General features: G+C 40.1%; 1 protein-coding gene across 1 annotated transcript in view; it reads right to left on the reverse strand.

Annotated features, from left to right (window-relative positions):
* The window catches only part of LOC137207074 (acyl-coenzyme A synthetase ACSM1, mitochondrial-like), a 47,601-nt gene that overhangs the window by 23,177 nt on the left and 3,969 nt on the right, over window positions 1-20,455 (reverse strand). The window contains exons 3-8 of the mRNA XM_067706489.1: window positions 9,896-10,106; window positions 7,421-7,628; window positions 5,731-5,871; window positions 4,802-4,961; window positions 2,788-2,867; window positions 410-533 (exon numbers count right to left, since the gene is read on the reverse strand). Coding sequence (XP_067562590.1) covers window positions 410-533; window positions 2,788-2,867; window positions 4,802-4,961; window positions 5,731-5,871; window positions 7,421-7,628; window positions 9,896-10,106 — 924 coding nt within the window. The remainder of the gene's footprint in view (window positions 1-409; window positions 534-2,787; window positions 2,868-4,801; window positions 4,962-5,730; window positions 5,872-7,420; window positions 7,629-9,895; window positions 10,107-20,455) is intronic.

Genomic DNA, 20,455 nt, shown 5'->3' on the forward strand with positions numbered 1-20,455 from the left:
GGCTAGCTCCGGCCTGCTCCTGTGGTTGCTGCCTAGGAAGGGACGGTGAAGTGGACAGGACTTGCAGTGGTGGCTTCCATGTCTCTGGAGAGTGCCTTCTATGCCAGTGCCCCTCCTGGGCTCCCTTCATTATAACTAATTATCACAGGTACAGTGGCACCATGCCCTTAGACCCCTTTGTAAGTTTTTGTCCAATAGCTTTCAGCACATGGGTCTTTTGACAAGTTGATGAGCTGCAACTGTCTTTTCTGCAAATTTATTTGGGACAAATAAGCCTAGAGCTCTGGAGCCTCCCACTGGCTTTGAGCAATGCTGTGTGCTCTGCACACACTCATAGCAGGATTCAGCTCATCTGCTGGGCTCAGTGGACGAGCACATCCTGACTGGCCCAGAGGGACCCTTCACCTACCGTTTCTGACTGTCCATAGGCCTGGTAGAGCAGAACGCCTGTCTGTCTTCTCCACAGCTCTTGCTCCTCGGGCAGCAGGGCCTCCCCACCAGTACAGCAGTGCTCCAGGGTGGGGAACCTGAGGCTGAGGGGAAGGCAAGATGTCAACAGAGCCTCCGCAGATTGGGCTTGGGCGCTCTGCCCCAGGCCCAGGGAGAGCTCAGAGCATTGTCATCCGGATCATTCATCCTTCTGCTTCTTCGCTTTCTTACTTGCCTTCTGGGCATTTTCCTGGTGGTCAAGTCCAAGTGGAATCATTTCCTGTTGGTACCTGTTAACTCACCTGGCAGGGGTAGGTGGTGGTGGTGGTGAGGCTAATGGGTTAAATCAGGGAGATCAGGATTGAATATGGATGTTGATGTAACAAGAGGGAGAAAAGTGTGCTTGGAACACATTCTAAGCATTCTATGTGGCTAAGAGGGATATTTTTGTAAACCATAAGGGCTGAGGGATAAGACCCCAAGGATATGCTAGGATGGTAATAGAACTGTACCGCCTTCTGGGAAGAGTGGGCTTATGTGAACTGAAGGCCTTTTGTGTTTCTGGCTGGAGAACGCAAATTAGGGGTTGGAAATGAATTGCTCGGGACATCAAGGAAGACCGGGGTTCATGTATGTAAAGAGAAGAAGGATCACAGGTAATAGGCCTGAGAGCAGGAATTTGGGAGAGAACAGAAAAGTCTGCTGTGAATATTTGCAGGAGTTTGCTAGGTACGTTGTGCGATGTAAATCCTCTCATCTATTTTCCCCATGAAGATTTCCATAAATAATACAAAAACCATCACAAAATAATGATGGATTCCCTGAAGGAAATGGGTAGAAGTGATTGGGGTCTTAGTACCACTTTGCACGGGGCTGAGCTGAGCCAGCTCGTAGGGATGAGGGAGGTGGCAGAATCCCTTGTCACCCTCTCCTCATATATACAGAGCCTGTAGTGATGGACAGCAGGGCTGGCTTCATTGAGGGTATGTTCCTCATTCTTCTTGAGCTTTATCCAAAGTACATAAAATGGGCAGAGTCTCCAATAGAGGCAATATTCATGCCCTGGTTGGATTTGTATGGGGTTTGTTCACCATCTCAAGAACGTTACAACAAGTAGCTGTAATATGAGCTTTGAAATACAGTTGGAAACATAATTCTGTCAGATTGAGGGTTCATGAATAAAATCAAGCTGTATTTCAGTTATCTTCATAAATTGAACTCCTTGGTATTTTAAGTCTTTTATGTCTAAAACATGTTAGCTCTGATTCTGAGGTAGCCATTTCAATTTCAGAGTCGCTAAAAGATACATAAACAACCATAAGGTTCAAAGAGCAGATTTCAGGTGAGCTAAAAATTAATCCACAAACATGGGGAAATGCAAAAATAAAATGACAGTGTGACACTACATGCCCATCAGATTGGCAAAAATTAAAACTTGGACAAAAACAAATATTGTCAGAGATGTGGAACAATGGAAATGCTCCTACCCTGCTACCTTGGTTAGGATGAGCATACCTTGGTTCAAAACTTTGGAAAATAAGGTAGTAGGTGCAATGTCAGTGTGACCTAGCAATTCCTCTCCCAGAGAAGATCTACAGCAACGTGTGTTTACGTGTTTATGTACATGTTCAAAAATTCAATGCAGCATTAATCATCAATAGTCCCAAACTGAAAACTACCCAAATGCCCAATAATAGAACTGAGTTAAAATGTGCTACTTTCATAAAATGTAATGTTATACAGCAATGAAAATTAACTCCAGCATTATTTAACAACACGGACACTTCTTAGAAACATAATGTTGAAAAAAGAAGCAGATATTACAGAATAATGTACGATTACATGAAGCTCAAAAGCAAGTAAAGTAATTTGCCTAGGGATATTTCCTGTGTAAACTATGCGGGAAAATAAGGAAATGAACCATAAAAGCCAAGACAGTGGATTCCTTTAGTGGACATGGAGAGGCATGAGGAGGTCTCTAGGGACACTGGCCATGTCCTATTTTTGGGCCTTCGGTGAGCAGTTACATAGCTGTTTTATTTTCAACAATTCATTAATCTGTAAATGTATATATTATATAGTTTTCTGTATGTTTATTTCATAACAAAATGTTTATAAAAGTAAAAACCCACAATGATGCAAGGCTCACTCAGTGTTTCGTTTGGTTCCCTGAATCCTGTTTAAAGAACCAATTAGACTAGCTGCTAAATATCACCACCAACATTTACCCCCCACCACACACACACACACAGTATCCTCAAAGAACCATAGCTAAAATCAGTCAGACCACAGTGCATCAGATTACTTAAAATCCTACCCGAAGATTCCTGTTACCAACCGCAACCACATCTACCATACCTGGTGGAATTCTGCTGCAGAATCATTCGAAATACAGAGGGCGCAGCAAAGCATTGGGTAATAGGGTATTTGAATAAAGTCTAGAAAGTTAGGAGAGAAAAAATTTTATTTTTGCAATTAAGATTTAAAACATAGATTTGTTATTAGCATTTTAATTCTGACCTCTCCTCTAGGAGAGCCCATTTATTCATCTGTTAATTCTTTCAGTATACCTACATTGAGCATGAATTCCGTACATGGCATTTGTCAGGTACGACTGGAGCAACACAAGAAAGTCTAAGTTGAGGGGATGGGTAGGGAGGGAATGAAGGGAAAGTTTTGTTTTGTGAATTTGAATGGTAAAATTTTAATTTAACATTTTTCGTTTTAGTCATCATCTCCCATCTTCAATAGGAGAGACTGAAACCAAGTAATTTAAAAAGTTTATTTTTAAAAATACACGAAAGTAATAATTGTAAAGTAAATTAAACAATTGAACTTTCAAATGCAGGGTTTGGGGTAAATTTGTAGACTCAGTTCTTTGAAATAATTCAAGCTTAAAATACACTGAGACTGTGGGGACACCCCTTGTAGGGGAAGGAGAATTAGACCTGGTGGGGGAAGGAGAGAGGTGGATTCATTGTGGTTTGTGCAGTTCTATGCCTCAGAGACTGGCAGGATGCAGGCAGAAAATAATGATGGAGAGGCAGATGTTGACATAGGGGCAGGGAATGAGAAGTGGGAGGTACAGTTTCAGGTGCTGGAGGGATGAGCAGATGAACTTAACCAACCAGCAGAAAAACAGGTGGAAACTAGCCTGGAGGGAGGACTGGACAGTTTTGGGAGCCACCCGAGTGGACGTACCTGCTGGAGAAATGGAAGTACAGGAAGCTGCTTAGAGGGGAGGGAAAGTTGAGGGCAGAGCCTTGGATGACTACGGTGTTCAGGGGTGAGCTGGGGGAACAGGCGGTAGCTGTAGCAAGTGGAGAATGTTCTGTGGAGCAATCTGACCTTAAGGGAGGAGAGACGGGGCTGGTCCGAGGTGTACCAGTGTGAAGGGCAGGTGTTCTTAGGATGAGGAACTTTGAATATGTTTATGGACTGAGGGAGTAGAGTCAATGAAAAGTGAGAGATTGCAAATACAGGAGAAAAGGTTTAATGAGTTAAAGATTAATAGAGAGGGGCTCCAAACACAAGGGCAGGGAAGAGAACAGGATCGGCAGCAGGTGTCGGGAGGGAGTTGGACGTTGAGAGGTGAAGGGGCAGGTCTGCCTCTGAGACAGAAAGCAGGGGAGTGAGCGGAGACACAAAGACAATTTTTAAGTGAAGAGAAATACGTTGAAGGAGTTCACGCAGGTGACCTCAGTTATTATCATGGTGTATGCATACCAGCAACTGCTACCACTTACTGAGTGTTCTCTCTGGGCTAGTCTCAGGGCTAAGCACTTTACACACCTTTCCTATGTCGTCTCATTAATATTCCCAACAATTTTGTGGAAATAGTAACCATTAAGACTCTCATTCTACAGATAAGGAAACTGAAGCTCAGAGTGGTAAGCAAACCACTAATAAATGTCAATCATGGGATACGAAACTAGATCTGTCATATTCCAAGGCCTTTGTTTCTAAATATGTCATTAAATTGAGTAGCCACACAAATAAAACATTCACACACCAGCTACCCGGCCCTGGTAGAGACAGGATCCAGGATCCAGGAGACCTGAGCTTGTTCTGTTTGCTTTCATTTCTCAAAACGTATATTCTGGTTCCCAGGTCCACAAAGTCTGATCCATAGGTCTAGGGAAAGGTTTGGAATGTGTGTTTTCTTCAAAGTTACCTCTTGATGTAATTCTGATACGATGATTGATTCAGTGCTTCACACTTTGAGAAACGCAGAGCCAGGGTTATATTATGCTAAGAGTTATACTAAGAGGCTTCTTTGCTAATAAAGTATTTTCTCAGTTGGATCCAGTTTTTGAACTCGAAATGAGTTTTTTCTGGGAGTTTGTTGATATCGAAAGGTTCGTCTTCTTACCTGTACAATGACCTTGGGGTCAAACTGGGGCAGATGATGGACAAAGACTGTAGACCCCGCTGTCCATGGTTCAAGCAGGGACCCTCCAACAGCCAGAATCCAGCCTGTGTCTGACAGGCACCAGAGGACATCAGACGTCTTCAGCTGCAGTAATTTCCTGCTAACTCCAAAATACAGTTAGCCTCAGATACTATTCTGACTACTATACTATCCTTCCCTTCTCTCCACCCGCATTCCTCCAGGATTTTGCTACTCAGTTGTTATCATTAGCACAGATACCAACTCTCTACAAAAAGCCTTCTCTGTCCCCCTGGTCTGGTTAATAAGGTACAAAGTATATAGAACGTGGTCTGGTTTGAATATTACTAGTTGAGGGATGGAGAGAAGGGAGAAGAGTTTGGTTTAAAACCAATTAAATGGCTAATCCAGTTTCAGCCTCTATGTTTGTTCCAGGTTAGGGCAGTGGCTTGGTGTGGCTTAGTTCCAGGTATTATTTTTCCCTAACAGTTCATGACTGGGAAACTCTATGCCGGATTTGTCCACAATCAAGGAGAGGAGAGGACCTGTCACGTAAGGTCACATTGCTGGAGCATTTTATCTCTCCCCACCAAACCCTGGAACTACTGACAGGGACACAGGGGCTTGTCATTTGTGTGGTTTGCAGAATGCCTGCTGTTTCCACCCACATCTCCTCCATGCCTCCTGTGAAGGTGCTCAGGCAGGACCCAAACGTGCCTCCTTTGTCATTCAGATGCCTCTGTCAGCCTATACTTCTCACACCCTTAGGGGTCTGAACCAAAGAGAGCAGAAAGCATAAACAGCACGGGGTCAATTCCACCAGGAGTTCCTTTCCCAGCACGTACACATATACAAACACACTCCACCCCAGATCTGTGGCCCAGCTTCTAAGCTGGTGCCCTCTCTCCTACCATGAAGGGAAGAAGGATCGCAAAGCAAGTCCATGGCTGTGCTTTGCCATCTTGGGGAAGCCTGTGGTCCCACTGGTGAAGAAGATGGCCATTGGGTCCAGGGTCTTTGACTTAATACAGGTGTGAACTGGGGATTCTGATCTGCAAAGGGATTCAATACAAAAGGACAGAAGTCATGTTTCCTGTTTTTCCATCCTCTGGGGAAGCAAAAGAAGCAATATGAGTCTTGGAGTCAGAAAACTGGGGTTTGCAACTCCCAGGATTAGGCACCAAACAAAGTTTATGGGTGACTTGGATAGCTGGACTGACATTTCTTCATTTTAAAAAGTGGGGAAAATATGATGGATTACTTTATATTTTAATAAACATTGAAATAGTATTCCCAATGATTCCAGACAATGCTCTAAATGATGTACAAATAAGAACTCATTCAATCTTCAGAGCAACCCTAAGAGGCAAGTACTGCTTTTATGCCCATTTTGTAGATGAGGGAACTGAGGCTCAGAGAGGTTAGGTAACTTACCTGAAGACATATAGCCAGCAAGTTGCAGAGCCAGGATTCAAACTCAGACAGTGTGATCCATATACTATGCTTTTAGTCACACTGCTAACCTTGTATTTTACACAGACTAGCTTCACGGGAATTTAACCTCATAAACTTGGTGTTGAAGGGTGGGAAAGAGAAAGCTAGGGAGAACGACAGTGTAAGGAATATATATATATGTACATCTGCCCTAGCATGAGCTGGAGGTGGAAGGTAGAATCCGTAGCTCCCTCCGTCGGCCTCGGTTCTTGGGGAGCTTCTCCTTGGCTGAGAGCCTCTTCCTTGGGCCTATTACAATTGTAAATGCAAGCTTCCTACAGTACTCAGGCAGAGAGGCTGCAAGCAATCCCAGTGCTGGAGGGAGCCCTGGCTCTTGTGGAGAAATGATACCATACTGAGTCTGGGAAATTTAGGCGAGTTTTAATGAGTATTCTTTGTTTAAGCTATTTTATCTATTTCTCCGACTTTAGAATCTAGCATAAGATGTGATTTCACTGTAATATTTGCCCTTGGGGGTTGAAGTAAAGAGCTTTAAAAACTGTGGAATTACTTCAAGAAAACAAATCCAGCATGGTTTGTGTGTGACATGAAAAATGCCTGAAGACTTGCAGAATCAGAGTTTTGGAGGTGGAGGGGTCTTTCTTACCTTCAGCACTTCCCTAACTTTTCCTTCAAGGCGTCCCTATAGACACCCACCCCCTAGGACATGGAAAGTGTTTGCTCCCAAAGCTGCCTGTCATTTTTTCCTCAGTACCATGTTTTACTGTAAAAATTCATCTTAACCTCTTGTTCAACTTCTTTAATTGCTAATTATTTACATAAAAATAATATTCAGATTCCCCACCTACAAGGAACATGCAACACAATAACCCTCTGACTTTACACATCTCCTTTGCACAGGGGTGATTATATTTTAGTGAGAGAGCCATAGAAGTTCAATTTCCCCATTTTATACATAAAACAATTGCAGCGAAGAGAGGAGTAGGAACTGCCCAAGGTTGCACAGCAAATCAGTGACATAGCTGTGAAGAGAAGCTCAGACCTGGTGAGCTTCCTCCCACTGGCTGCTTCTGTACCAGCACTAGGCAGTGAGTGGCTTTCTCCTGCCACTCCTCAGAAAGAACATTCATCAGACCAGAAACTCACCTCATCAGTGATCGGAAGTCCAGCCACCCTTTACGGCTGTGGTCAGACACCAGGAGCTTGGTTTTCAGAGCAGGACACTCAGAAGCCACAGAATCCACCTCTGGGGCAAGGGTATCTGTGGTCACGATGCCCTTGGCTTTAGACACTTGTAGTCGGTAGAGAATGTCCTTGGCCTTCATCTGGGTGGTCCCTGGCATGAAGACGATCCCTAGGGATGAGAAAGAAACTGCCTGTTCTGGTATCTCTTTCACAGCCTCACAACCTTGGCTGTCAGATCTGGTTTATCTGCACAGACATCCCCTAACTTCTTGGTATGCAAAGGATGGTCCACAGCATCAACACCCCCTAAGACACAGAATCTCACCCCCCACCCCAAACTTACTGAATCAGAATATGCATTTTAACAAGGTCTCCAAGGGATTTCTATGCACATTAAAATTTGAAAAGCCTGCCCTAATAATTTCTACTCTAAATGGATCTAGCCAGTAGACAGGTGAGTCCTTCTTTATAAAAATTTACACAGGATCTGGGAAAGATACAAGTAGGACAGTGTCCCTGACTCTGCCTCCCTGCCCCCATTTTTCTCCTCTCACTTCCTTCTCTGTCATCGTGAATCTCTTGTCATCTGTTGTCAGCATTCCTTGTGTCATCTTGAATCTCCTCTCTTTCCTTCGTTCGTCATACCCAAAGTTAACTGCAATGTCCTTTGAACTTTTCTACTTTCCCTTCCATCTTCCATCACCAACAATTAGCTCAAGTCTTTGTGTGCCCCTATTGCATTCTAATTTCTCCACCAGATGCCCTGTCCTGAATCTTCCTACTACCCACCTTCCGTATTATTAGCCTGCTTAGTTCCAGAGAGCACTGACTTTTTCCCCTCCACATTTCTTCTCCCCACTAACACCTGGACCCTGTCTCCAGGAAAACACCACACTCCCCATCCTGACTCTGAGGGCACTGCTCACTCTCCATCTTTCTCTCGCACAACTCTATTCTCTATTTCAAGATGACCATTCTTCGTATAGGCTACTCCTGACTCTAAGCATTTCCATGTGCTATGACCATTCTTGGAATTTCCGTCCTTTGCTTCTACTCCTCTTTAATTCTTCTTATCCCAGAGGTCTCAAGTCATGTCTTGGGTTTCTCATGGACCATCTCTTCACTATACAGATGGCATGGCTTCTCTATACTCCCTCAGCCACTGCTGTTAATTCTTGATCTTGACGGATTAATCAACTCTTTGTGAGAAAACATGAGACAGAGAATATGTGACCAAGAGCACGACACATTGTTGTATGAGCATGCATTATAGAACAACTGAAGTGATTCGAAAAAGAATCCATGAGTCCCATACTGATTGTATAGATTAATGCATAGATAAGCAATTAAAAGGGAAAGGAAAATCTCTATAGAAGAATGCCAACTAATAAATGTAGAGGGAATGATATAAATAGAAAATCCTAATAAAAGACCACCATTAAAATATTCAATTCAGTCAAGAATCATCAGTGGATTCTCAAACCATAAAGGGAAAGACAGTTGGGGAACAGGATATTCACACAGTCCCATAAATATTATACGACAGATTACTTACTACAAAAGGAAAAGGTACCTCTACAAAGGTGGATACTACCTTTCTAAAGTGATAAAACAATATCAATGATATTAGGGCAAACCAACTTTATATATCCCCAATGTGAGGCACCAAGGAAGACACAATAGTGCCCTCCTAGTACCTGGGCTAAAAATGTCTAACCTGAAGATAATCATGAAGAAGGAGTCAAAAATACACATTTTGATGGACCTTCTGCAAAACAACTGGCTTAGACACTTCAAAATTGGCATCGTCATGTAGACAGTGTAGAATGTAGAGAAACATTCTAGATTAAAGGAGACGGGGGAGATATAACAACTAAATGCAATGCATTGGATTTTTGATTTAAACCAAATAAATGCTATAAAGGACATTATTGGGAGAATCGAAGAATTTTGATGATGGATGTATATCAGGTAACTCTATTGCATCAGTGTTAAACTTCTTGTGTGATAACTCTACTGTGGTCATGTGAAGGAAATGTCTTGGATCTTAGCAGATGCATGCTGCAGTGTTTATCTGGTGTTTATGGGTGTTACAGTGTCTGCAACTGATTCTTAAATGACTCACTGGGAGAGAGGGCTCGAATATGGCAAAACGTTAACAATTGATGAATCTTATAAAGAAGCAAGAGTGTCTGAGACCGTGTAAGAGAAAGTGTGTGTGTGTGTGTGAGAGAGAGAGAGCGAGAATTATGACATTGTGTTTGAGAGGGTGTGAGTATAAGGGAGAGAGTGGATGAGAAGGAGTAAAATAATATTTGAGTGAGTCTGAGAAAAAGAAAGACTGTGAAGAAGAAAAATTGGGGGGAAGAGAAAACACCTAATATTTCAGGACAATCTGGCTCTAGGTGAGCCCAAAGGTCTGTTTGGCTCACTGACCTGTTCGGATGCAGGCCACGATCACCAGCCACCACTCAGGCACTCGAGGCAGAATCAAGGCTAGATGGTCTCCCTCCTGGAGGCCACAGGTCTGTGTGAAGACGTTGGCTGCACGACGGGTTAGGTCTGTCATCTCTCTGAAACTCCACTTCACTTCATGCCCTTGATTATTCACCCACCACAGGGCTGGGTTTGGACCTCTCTTGCCTGCCTGGTTAGGATCATATGCTACATGTTATTTCCTGATTCAAAGGAAAGGGGCACTAATGTGGCCAATCCACTACCACAGTCACATTCCACTGTGAGTGTAGCTCAAGGTCTGAGACCCCATTTTAAAGCACTTATAGCGCCAAGAGAAGGTGGGGGGAGGTGTGATCCAGCCAACGTCTTCTGGTCTACTGTAACCCCCTCGTCTTAGTTCACATAAAACCATGAAGAGCCTTCATGTTACTTCTTGAAGACTTACGATTTTATTCCCCATGTGTCTGTCTTAGTTCCACATGGACAGTAGGTTACCCTCTGTGCCCCAGTTTTCTCACCTATGAAAAGGGTATAATAATACTACCTAGCCTGTAATAAAGTTCAAATTAATTATTTTAAAAGGTCAAGTGTGTATAACAGTGCCTGGAATATAGTAGGTGCTCAATAAAATTACTGCTGTTATTGTTATTACAACAAAATAAAAGAGGATAATTTAATTCCTAAATATTTGGGGAAATTATTATTTTTTTAAATATATTTATTCATTTATTTTGCTGTGCCAGGTCTTTTTTTTTTTTTAATAACAACACCTTTTATTAATTAATTTTTGCTGTGTTGGGTCTTGGTTTCTGTGCGAGGGCTTTCTCTAGTTGTGTCGAGCGGGGTCCACTCTTCATCGCTGTGCGCGGGCTTCTCACTATCGTGGCCTCTCTTGTTGCGGAGCACAGGCTTCAGATGCGCAGGCTCAGTAGTTGTGGCTTACGGGCCTAGTTGCTCCGCGGCATGTGGGATCCTCCCAGACCAGGGCCCGAACCCGTGTCCCCTGCATTAGCAGGCGGATTCTCAACCACTGCGCCACCAGGGAAGCCGGGAAATTATTTTTTAAATTTAGGTACCTCAAGAGGTGCAAGAAGTCAGTCTTGGAAGCTCCAGGGCCTTTTTCCCCTCACAAAAACATCAAGTAAACAACAATAGACTAAGATGGCTTTGTAGGAATTTAGAAAAGAGTCACAAACCCACAGCAACCAACAAATGCCCAAACAATAAAAAGTCATAATCAAAATGGTAAGAAATTTTGTGGTGATTTTGCTTATTCTTGCACCACCCGCTCTCTGATGTGGTACAGTGTAGTCAGAGGAAGCCACCCAATTCCCAGCCCCTCCCCTGGGATAGATGAAAAAGATTGAAACTTGTGTGCAACGTTCTGGCTAGTCTGGAGGCGGCCTTAGGCACTGGTTTCTGTCTTGACTGACTTGGAGCTCAGATGGGTATGATGGCATATTGGAGGTATCTTAAAACAGTGGCAAATGTCAGTGTGTGGAAACTGCAGACCTGTGGTTACCTAGGGATTAGAGACTACAGACAAAAAAGAATAGAATATTTAAGTCCCCCAGAAGCCGCAGACTTTTTTTTTTTTTTTTTTTTTTTTGCGGTACACGTGCCTCTCACTGTTGTGGCCTCTCCCGTTGCAGAGCACAGGCTCCGGATGCGCAGGCTCAGCAGCCATGGCTCACGGACCCAGCTGCTCCACGGCATGCGGGATCTTCCCGGACCGGGGCACGAACCCATGTTCCCTGCATCAGCAGGAGGACTCTCAACCACTGCGCCACCAGGGAAGCCCCCTAAGGAGACTTTTAAGAAAATTAAAACTTTAAACAGCAGACAAAACTAGAAAAAAAAAAAAAAAAGCACATGCACAGGACCAGGAAAGACACATGCCAGAGAAGACCTTAAGTTTTCGTACTGAGCAGATTATCGAAGGTCTTTCCCTGCATGGAGCCAGGCTGCAAAGACTGAGAGAGGAGGCTATTTTTTTTAAATATGCAATTTTTAACAACAGATCACAAGGTCTACAAAGAAAAAGAGAAGCAGCCTATTTGAAGTAACAACTTGAATCTCCAGGAACTGACCCTAAAGAGACATAGGCTGCAGTTACTAGACAAAGATTTTTTTTTTTTAATTTAATTTATTTATTTATTTATTTCTGGCTGTGTTGGGTCTTCGTTTCTGTGCGTGGGCTTTCTCTAGTTGCGGCGAGCAGGGACCACTCTTCATCGCGGTGCATGGGCCTCTCACTGTCGTGGCGTCTCTTGTTGCGGAGTACAAGCTCCAGACGTGCAGGCTCAGTAGACAATGTGTAAAGATATAGTTTGTGAAATCAATAACATAATATAGGAAGGTGCAAAGGAACCGGAAAACAGTAGGGTTTTGTATGTGAATGAAGTTAAGTTGTTATTAGTTTAAAATGAAGTGTTATAATTTGGAATGTTATATGTAATCCCCATGGTAATCACAAAGAAATTATCTACAGAATATTCCCAAAAGGAAACGAGAAGAAAATCAAAACAACTAGGCTCATGGGCCTAGTTGCTCCGCGGCATGTGGGATCTTCCCAGACCAGGGCTCAAACCCGTGTCCCCTGCATTGGCAGGCAGATTCTCAACCACTGCGCCACCAGGGAAGCCCCCCAACAAAGATTTTTAAATGATTGTCTTAAATACACTGAAAAAGCTAAAGGAAAATACAAAGAACTAAAGCAAATCAGGAAAATAATATATGCACAAAATGAGAATATCAACAAAGAGATACAAATTACAAAAAGATCCAAACAGAAATTCTGAAGCTGAGAAATATAATAACTGAATTGAAAACTTCACAAAGGGACTCAACAGTAGACAGAGTAGGCAGAAGAAAGAATCAATAAACTTGAAGACAAGTCATCTAAAATTATTGAGTCAGAAGAGCAAAAAGAAAAATACAAGAAGAAAAATGAACAGAGCCTAAGAAACTTATGGGGCACAATCAAATAGACCAATATACACATTATGGGACTATCAGAAGGAGAAAAAAGAGAGAAAATGGAGCATAGAACTTATCTGAAGTAATAATGGCTAAAAACTTCTAAAATTTGAGGAAAGGCATGGAGAGACAAATACAAGAGGCTCAATGAACTCCAAGTAGGAAAACCGAGACACCCACAGAGAGACATTACAATCAAACTACAGGTGACAAAGACAAAGAGAGCATCTTAAAAGCAGCAAGAGAAAAGTGACTCATCAGGTGAAATTCTCAATAAGATTACCAGTGGATTGAAGACCAGAAGGCAGTGAGATTATATATTTAAAGTGATAAAGAAAAAAAACTGTCAACCAAAAATTCTATATCTAGCAAAACTGTCCGTCAAAAATGAGGGAGAATATGTATGGCTGAGTTGCTTCACTGTGCACATGAAACTATCACAACATTGTTAATCAGCTATACTCCAATATAAATTAAATAGTTTTTTAAAAATGAGGGAGAAATTAGGACATTCTCAGATTAAAAAAAAAAACACAACACTGAGGGAGTTCTTTATCCTTAGACTTTCCCTACAAGAAATGCTAAAAGGAGTTAAGTTGAAATGAAAGGATATTAGAGAGTAACTTAAATATAAAAGTATAAAGTTCTTTAATAAGGATAGATACAAAGACAAATATAAAAACAGTATTTTTATAATTTTGGTTCATAACTTCACTTTTTATTCTTTCACTGTATGGAAACCACAAAAGCATAAAAAATAATTATAAATCTATGTTAATGGGTAGACAATATGTAAAGATATAGTTTGTGAAATCAATAACATAATATAGAAAGGTGCAAGGGAACCGGAAAACAGTAGGGTTTTGTATGTGAATGAAGTTAAGTTGTTATTAGTTTCAAATGAAGTGTTATAATTTGGAATGTTATATGTAATCCCCACGGTAATCACAAAGAAATTATCTACAGAATATTCCCAAAAGGAAACAAAAAGAAAATCAAAACATATCACTACAAAAAATCAACTAAACACAGAAGAAGGCAGTAAGGGATGAACTGAGGGACACAAAAACTGTGACATCAAGGAATCAATTAACAATATGACAATAGTAAGTCATCCTTATCAGTAATTACTTTAAATGTAAGTGAATGAAATTCCCCAATCAAAAGAACTAGATTGGCAAAATGGATAAAAAAACCCAGAATTCAACTATATGCTTTCGACAGAATTGTTACTTCCATGTGATGGAATATGATAAAAACAATCAAGAAAACTTTCAGAATATTTTTGCAGTAGAAATCTTATAATACAATATCAATTTAGAAAAGCAACACCATATTTACATTAAAACCAAATTTATATAATAGTATCCATTCATTCATTCAATATATATTTGCCAAATTCTCATTATTTCTTAGGCACTGTTCTTAGACCAAAAGGATACAATGGTGAACAAGACATACATATACACATGTATGTAAACAGTTTTAAATGTTTATGGACAACTTTCATTTTCTTGTTTAAATCAAGTCTTTTATTTTCCCCAAGTAAAACGATTTTTTCAAGTTTTTTTAATTCCCCAAACAAAGCATGTTCAGAGTAAAAGTTCACACAAGGCACAATCTTACTAACAGAAAAATTTCTTCTGAACAGAAAAATTTCTTCAAGTTTCTCATCACACTTTCACTCCCTGAAGGTCAACACTGATAATTGTTTGGTGTATAATCTACCAGAAATTATTTCACACATATGTGCAAACATAATCCTACCATCTTTGCCTCATATGATTGGAACAAAAGAGTGTGTCTCACCTGAGATAAGAATTATATACATATATACATACATACACGCACACACAGATATATGTATATACATATATTCATATCTATGGAAAAATCAGTGTTATGAAAAGAAATATTCTCCAACAGATTAAGGAATGTTAGCAAGTATAAATGACTAGTTGTGCACTGTCTATATAAGGGGAACAGACTATATAATATTTCTGTATGAGTTTACAAAATGATAGAAAGTTTGGCGTATCAAGGTAAAAATAATTTTTGTTTTTATTCAGACAAATGTTTAGACTCCTAACTCTTGCAACTTGAAGAAGATATTGCTTAAGCATTTATGGTTTGGGGTCTCAGAATTAATCTGATAATGTGATAGTAAGATTAGCATGTTTTCAAAAGATAAAACACAACCTTTAAACTGGATATGAGATTTAAAGTTTTATGCAGTGAGGTTTGAAGCCAAAGGAAAATTGAGAAATAGATCTAAAAAATAAAACACTAAGTCAGCAATAAAAAGGAATGAAGAAGTAATACACAAGACAGTATGAATGAATCTCAAAAACATGCTGAGTAAAAGAAACCAGACACAAAAGAGTGCATCTTATATTATTCCATTTCTATGAAACCCTAGGAAAGAGAAGTATAATGACTAGTGACAGCAAATTAGTGTCTACCTGGGGCTCAGGGTGGGGATGGGTGGGTATTGACTAGGAAAGGACAAAAGGAAATTTTTGAGGTGGTAGAAATGTTCTAAAACTTATTAAACTATCATATAAAGTGTGTGAATTGTATTCTAGGTAAATTATAGATAAATACAGTTGATTTAAATAAACAAAAACCTACATAGCTACTCCTTGTTAATCTCTAACTAAAATATAAAGAAGGAAAATTGGAAAAGTAGATCAATTACTCATGTGATTGATGAATGAGATGATTCTTTCTGAATGTTAAAACACATAAGAATTTATGTGAATTTCCCTTATTTTTAATTAAAATGAAATACAAGTAGAATTTCTATAATTTCTGTAAATTAATGATAGAATATGATAGATTTCATAGAATTTAAATCCTAATTGACATAGATAAAACACTTTCCCCAACAATGATATAACTCACATTCTCTTCCATTGCATTTGTAATGTTTACTAACCTCCAGAAGTTTCAAAACTCAGAGTATACTTTTTGACCACAGTGGAATTAAGCTAGAAATCATTAACAAGAAGACAATGAGAAACCCACCTCAACTATCAGGAAACTCACCGATACATTTCTATGTAATCTATGGGCCAGAGAAGAATCAAAAGGCAAATAAAAAATATTTAGAACAGAATGGTAATAAAATATGACATATCAAAATTTGTATAATGTACCTAAGAGGAGTGCGCAGTGGGAAATTTATACTTTTAATGCATATATTGGAAAAGAAGGAAGGCTTAAAAGTAAGGACATAAGCTTCCATTTCAAGAAGCTAAAAAAAGAATAACAAATTAAATCAAGGGAGGATACAAGAAAAGAAATAATAAAGATAACAGTAGGCATCAATCAATGGAGAGCAAATACACAATAGAGAATATCAGTAAAACCAAAACTGGTTTTGAAAAGATTTATAAAATTGGTAAACTCTTAGGAAGACTTATCAAGAAAAAAAAAGAGAATAACATATTAAAAATATTAAGAATAAAAAGTGTACATTATTACAAATCTTACAGACATTAAAATAGCAATAATAAAAATATTAATAACTTTATGTCAAAAAATAACTTTATGACATTTTGAATGAAATGAACAAATTGCTAAAAAAATTTAACTTTCCAAAGTTGATGAATAGAAATCTTAATAACCTATCTATTAAAAAAAATTAAATCCTTTACTAAAAGCTTTTCTGCAATGAAAACCCCAGATTTTATGTCTAAATATTTCGATATGCATGCTAGTATGCTGAGTTTGACCTGAAAAACTGCTGGTTTTTATTTTTTTAGGAAAACACTGATAATTATACTTTAATTATAACTCAATAAAACAATAAAAAAAAGTGATAACTTTTAAATTCTTTATTAAAGCTCTTAGAATAGCACCTGGTACATAGTAAATGTTTGTTGAATATGTACTGAATGAATAAATAAAAAACAACAACTCTGGAATATAAATAAGGAATTTCAGGGTTAAATTAAATCTAAAGATGACCCCAATCACCAGTGGGCCAACCCCAGCTCCAGGTGCCCCAACCCCATGGCCGGCTATCCCAGGATCCAGCTTCACCCATCAGAGGGCCAAGATCAGCCCTGGAACATCCCAGGCCACATGGCCAGCCACATCAGGGACCATCCCTGGCAGGCTGGCAACCACTATGTGAGACAGGAAATGTCAGCCAACCAGTCTGGGGGCCAGCCTTGACTACCAGTGCACCCACGGTAGTTGGCCATGCCACAACAGAAGGGCCCACGTAGCCCACAGAGGGGGGGACCCTGGAGCATATAACCCTAGAGCATATAACTCTGGTGACCAGAGGGGAGTGTGCTGCTGGGCCCATAGGACATCTCCTACATTAGGCCACTTCTCCAAGATCAGGAACCACTTATGTAAGAATGTTAAAAGGCAAAGAAATAAAATCATCTATACCCACAATAAGTAGTTAATGGATATGCAAAAGAAAAATATGTAAAATATGTCATCAAAAACAACAAACATGGGGAGGAACAGTAAAAATATAGGGTGGTTAGAATGCATTTGACCTTAGGAGATCATCAACTTAAAAAAAAAACTATATATATATATGTCATGACAACCACAAACCAAAAACCTATAATAGGTACACACACAGAAGAGTGAAAGAAATTCAAGCATAATACTAAACATGGTCATCAAATCACAAGGGAAGAGAGGAAAAAAAGAAGAACAAAACAGGAACTACCAAAACAACCAGAAAACAGCAAAATGGCAATAAGTACATACCTAACAATAATTACTTAAATCTAAATGGATTAATATTCCAATCAAAAGACATAGAGTAGCTGAATTGATAAAAAAAAAAAGACCCATTATATCCTGTGAAGAGGCTCACTTCGGATCTAAAGTCATACACAGACTGAAAAAGTGAGGGGATGGAAAAAGTATTCCATATAAATGAAAGTGAAAAAAAAAAAGAAGCTGGTGTGCCAATACACATATCAGACGAAATAGACTTTAAAACAAAGAGCAGGGCTTCCCTGGTGGCACAGTGGTTAAGAATCCACCTGCCAATGCAGGGGACACGGGTTCAAGCCCTGGTCCTAGAAGATCCCACACGCTGCAGAGCAACTAAGCCTGGGCACCACAACTACTGAGCCTGCACTCTGCAGCCCACAAGCCACAACTACTGAAGTCTGTGCTCTTAGAGCCCATGCTCCACAACAAGAGGACACTGCAATGAGAAGCTCTCATACCACAACGAAGAGTAACCCCCATTCGCCACAACTAAGGAAAGCCTGCGCACAGCAAAAAAGACCCAACACAGCCAAAAATAAATAAATAAAATAAATTTAAAAAAATAGAAATAAAATAATAAAACAAAGAGCATAACGGGAGACAAAGAAGGACATTTCATAAAGATGAAGGAATCAATCCAACAAGATATAACAATTGTAAATATATAGGCAGCCAACATAAGAGCACCTAATGCATAAAGCAAATACAGTTGACCCTTGAACAACACAGGTTTGAAATGTGTGGGTTCTGTTGCATTTCTATACACGAACAATTAACTATCACAAAGAAAAATTAAGAAAACAATCCCATTTACAATTGCATCAAAAAGAATAAAAGACCTAGGAGTAATTCTAACCGAAGAGGTAAAAAACTTGTATCCTGAAAACACATGTAAGGTACTCATTAAATCCTAACTGAATGAATGAATGCAGTATCAAAGAGACAGAATGAATGATTTTGGACATGAACGTGACCTCTCATGAATAGATTTGGGAGGCTGCTCCATGAATCAGTTGGAGTGTAGTATCCTTGGAGCCTAGAGTAATATAGGGTTTAATTCCCAAGGATAGTCAGGGGTTATAAAGTGGTGGCCTGAATGAGTGACTATATTCCACCCCTGGACGTATGTTGCCTGGCTTATGCTAAAAAAAAGTTACATTAAAATGTTGGATTTCTAACTTAACATTTTTAATAAGTAAAATGTGTTGAAAATTGAGTCAAAATCAATTCTATTTGTTATGGTTTGGGTTGTGTTGTTGATTAGGCTACGGATCAGTTTCTGAATGACGCTTGTTAAGTTGTAAGGGGAGGCCCAGAAAGCCAGAGTGGACTATGGTGGCGTGCCCTCTAGAAGGTCTTCCATGGGAGCAACATCAATCCATACAGTGCTCATACGGCAAGTTTCAAAATTAATGTATCCCACAAAGGTGTACTGAGGGATTGCTAGGTGTCAGACACCATACGTCACTAGAGAGACACTGATCATGATCAAGGCAATTGGAAAAGTGGAAACAGACAGATCAGAACTGTTGTGAGAATGAATGTAAATGGGGTGGAGATGCTGGGGGTAGGAGAAGTTTGGAGATATGGAGGAACTGACAATGACCCAACAAAGACGCGGCATTCCCTGGGCAAATATTTACATGGTGATAATCTCCAGGGGTTGATGTGTGAATAAGGACTTTATGAAGACAAATAACAGAAAAAAAATGATGGCCTCTCCAGCCATTTCTCATGATTCAAAAGGTCTAACCAGAGTTTTGGTCTGGGCAATGATGAAAGTCAGTTTGTAGTCTGAAGGCAGAGCTGTTTGGACGTCATCAGATTGTGAGACCAGGTTAAACAGTGGATTATAGAATCAGACAGCCTGGACCCAAATCCTGCTCCTTCACTTATTAGGTTTGTGAATTCTGCAGGTTATTTGACCCCTTGGAACCTCAGTTTCCTCAACTGGAAAATGGGGATAATTAAAGTGTCCATCTAAGCAGAATAATAAGTGCAAAGTGCTTGACATGGCACATGAAAAAGGGCTCTATTTTCCTTGGAGTTATTATGGAAATTCAGAAAAAGGAAAAAGATGGAGGTAGGAAAAAAGTCCCTATGAAAGGCATGTAAGCTTTGAATACTAACATATGAATGTATGTTCATGGGAAATTAAAAATACATCAACTCTCTGACTCCGTCTTAGGTGAATTCTTTCTTCTGTACAAAGACAGTGTTCAGTGGGTTTTCACAATGTGGACATTACCTGCTGGGACTTAGTAGCTGGAACACCACCCACTGTCTACCCCAACTCCTAGTGTCACCACTGCTCCCCTCTTGGTCTGTCTCTTGGTAAAAGACAAACCAAGAACGTGCATTTTTCTGCAGAGACCACAGGGACAGGATTCTCTGGACACACCCTAAAGCCACACGCTCAAGTAGGTAGTTGATAGGGAAGAATCCAGATGTACTTGCCATCCTCATAGGAAGACAGATGACATAATTTTGTTACATGGTCAGATGTTCATGTGCACAGTCAGGTTGCCTGTACCCTCCCTCTCGGTGTAGGCTGAAGTCAAGCCCAAGTGTGATGAGATGAATTCTAGTTAGACTCACAGTTCCAGTAGTTGAAGGTGAGAATCCAGACCAACATCAACTTGCTGACCTGTGATTAGAACTTGACACTTGGTCACAGTTGCCTGACTGTGTACCAGATACTTTCACCTGCTGTCTTGTTTCTTAAATGAGATTATCCCCATTTCACAGATAAAACCACTGGGGCTCAGAGAATTGAGGAAGTGTCCAGGCTGAGAATTGAAGCCCAAA

This window comes from Pseudorca crassidens, chromosome 15, assembly GCF_039906515.1.
Source record: "Pseudorca crassidens isolate mPseCra1 chromosome 15, mPseCra1.hap1, whole genome shotgun sequence".
In the NCBI taxonomy this organism is placed as follows: domain Eukaryota; kingdom Metazoa; phylum Chordata; class Mammalia; order Artiodactyla; family Delphinidae; genus Pseudorca; species Pseudorca crassidens.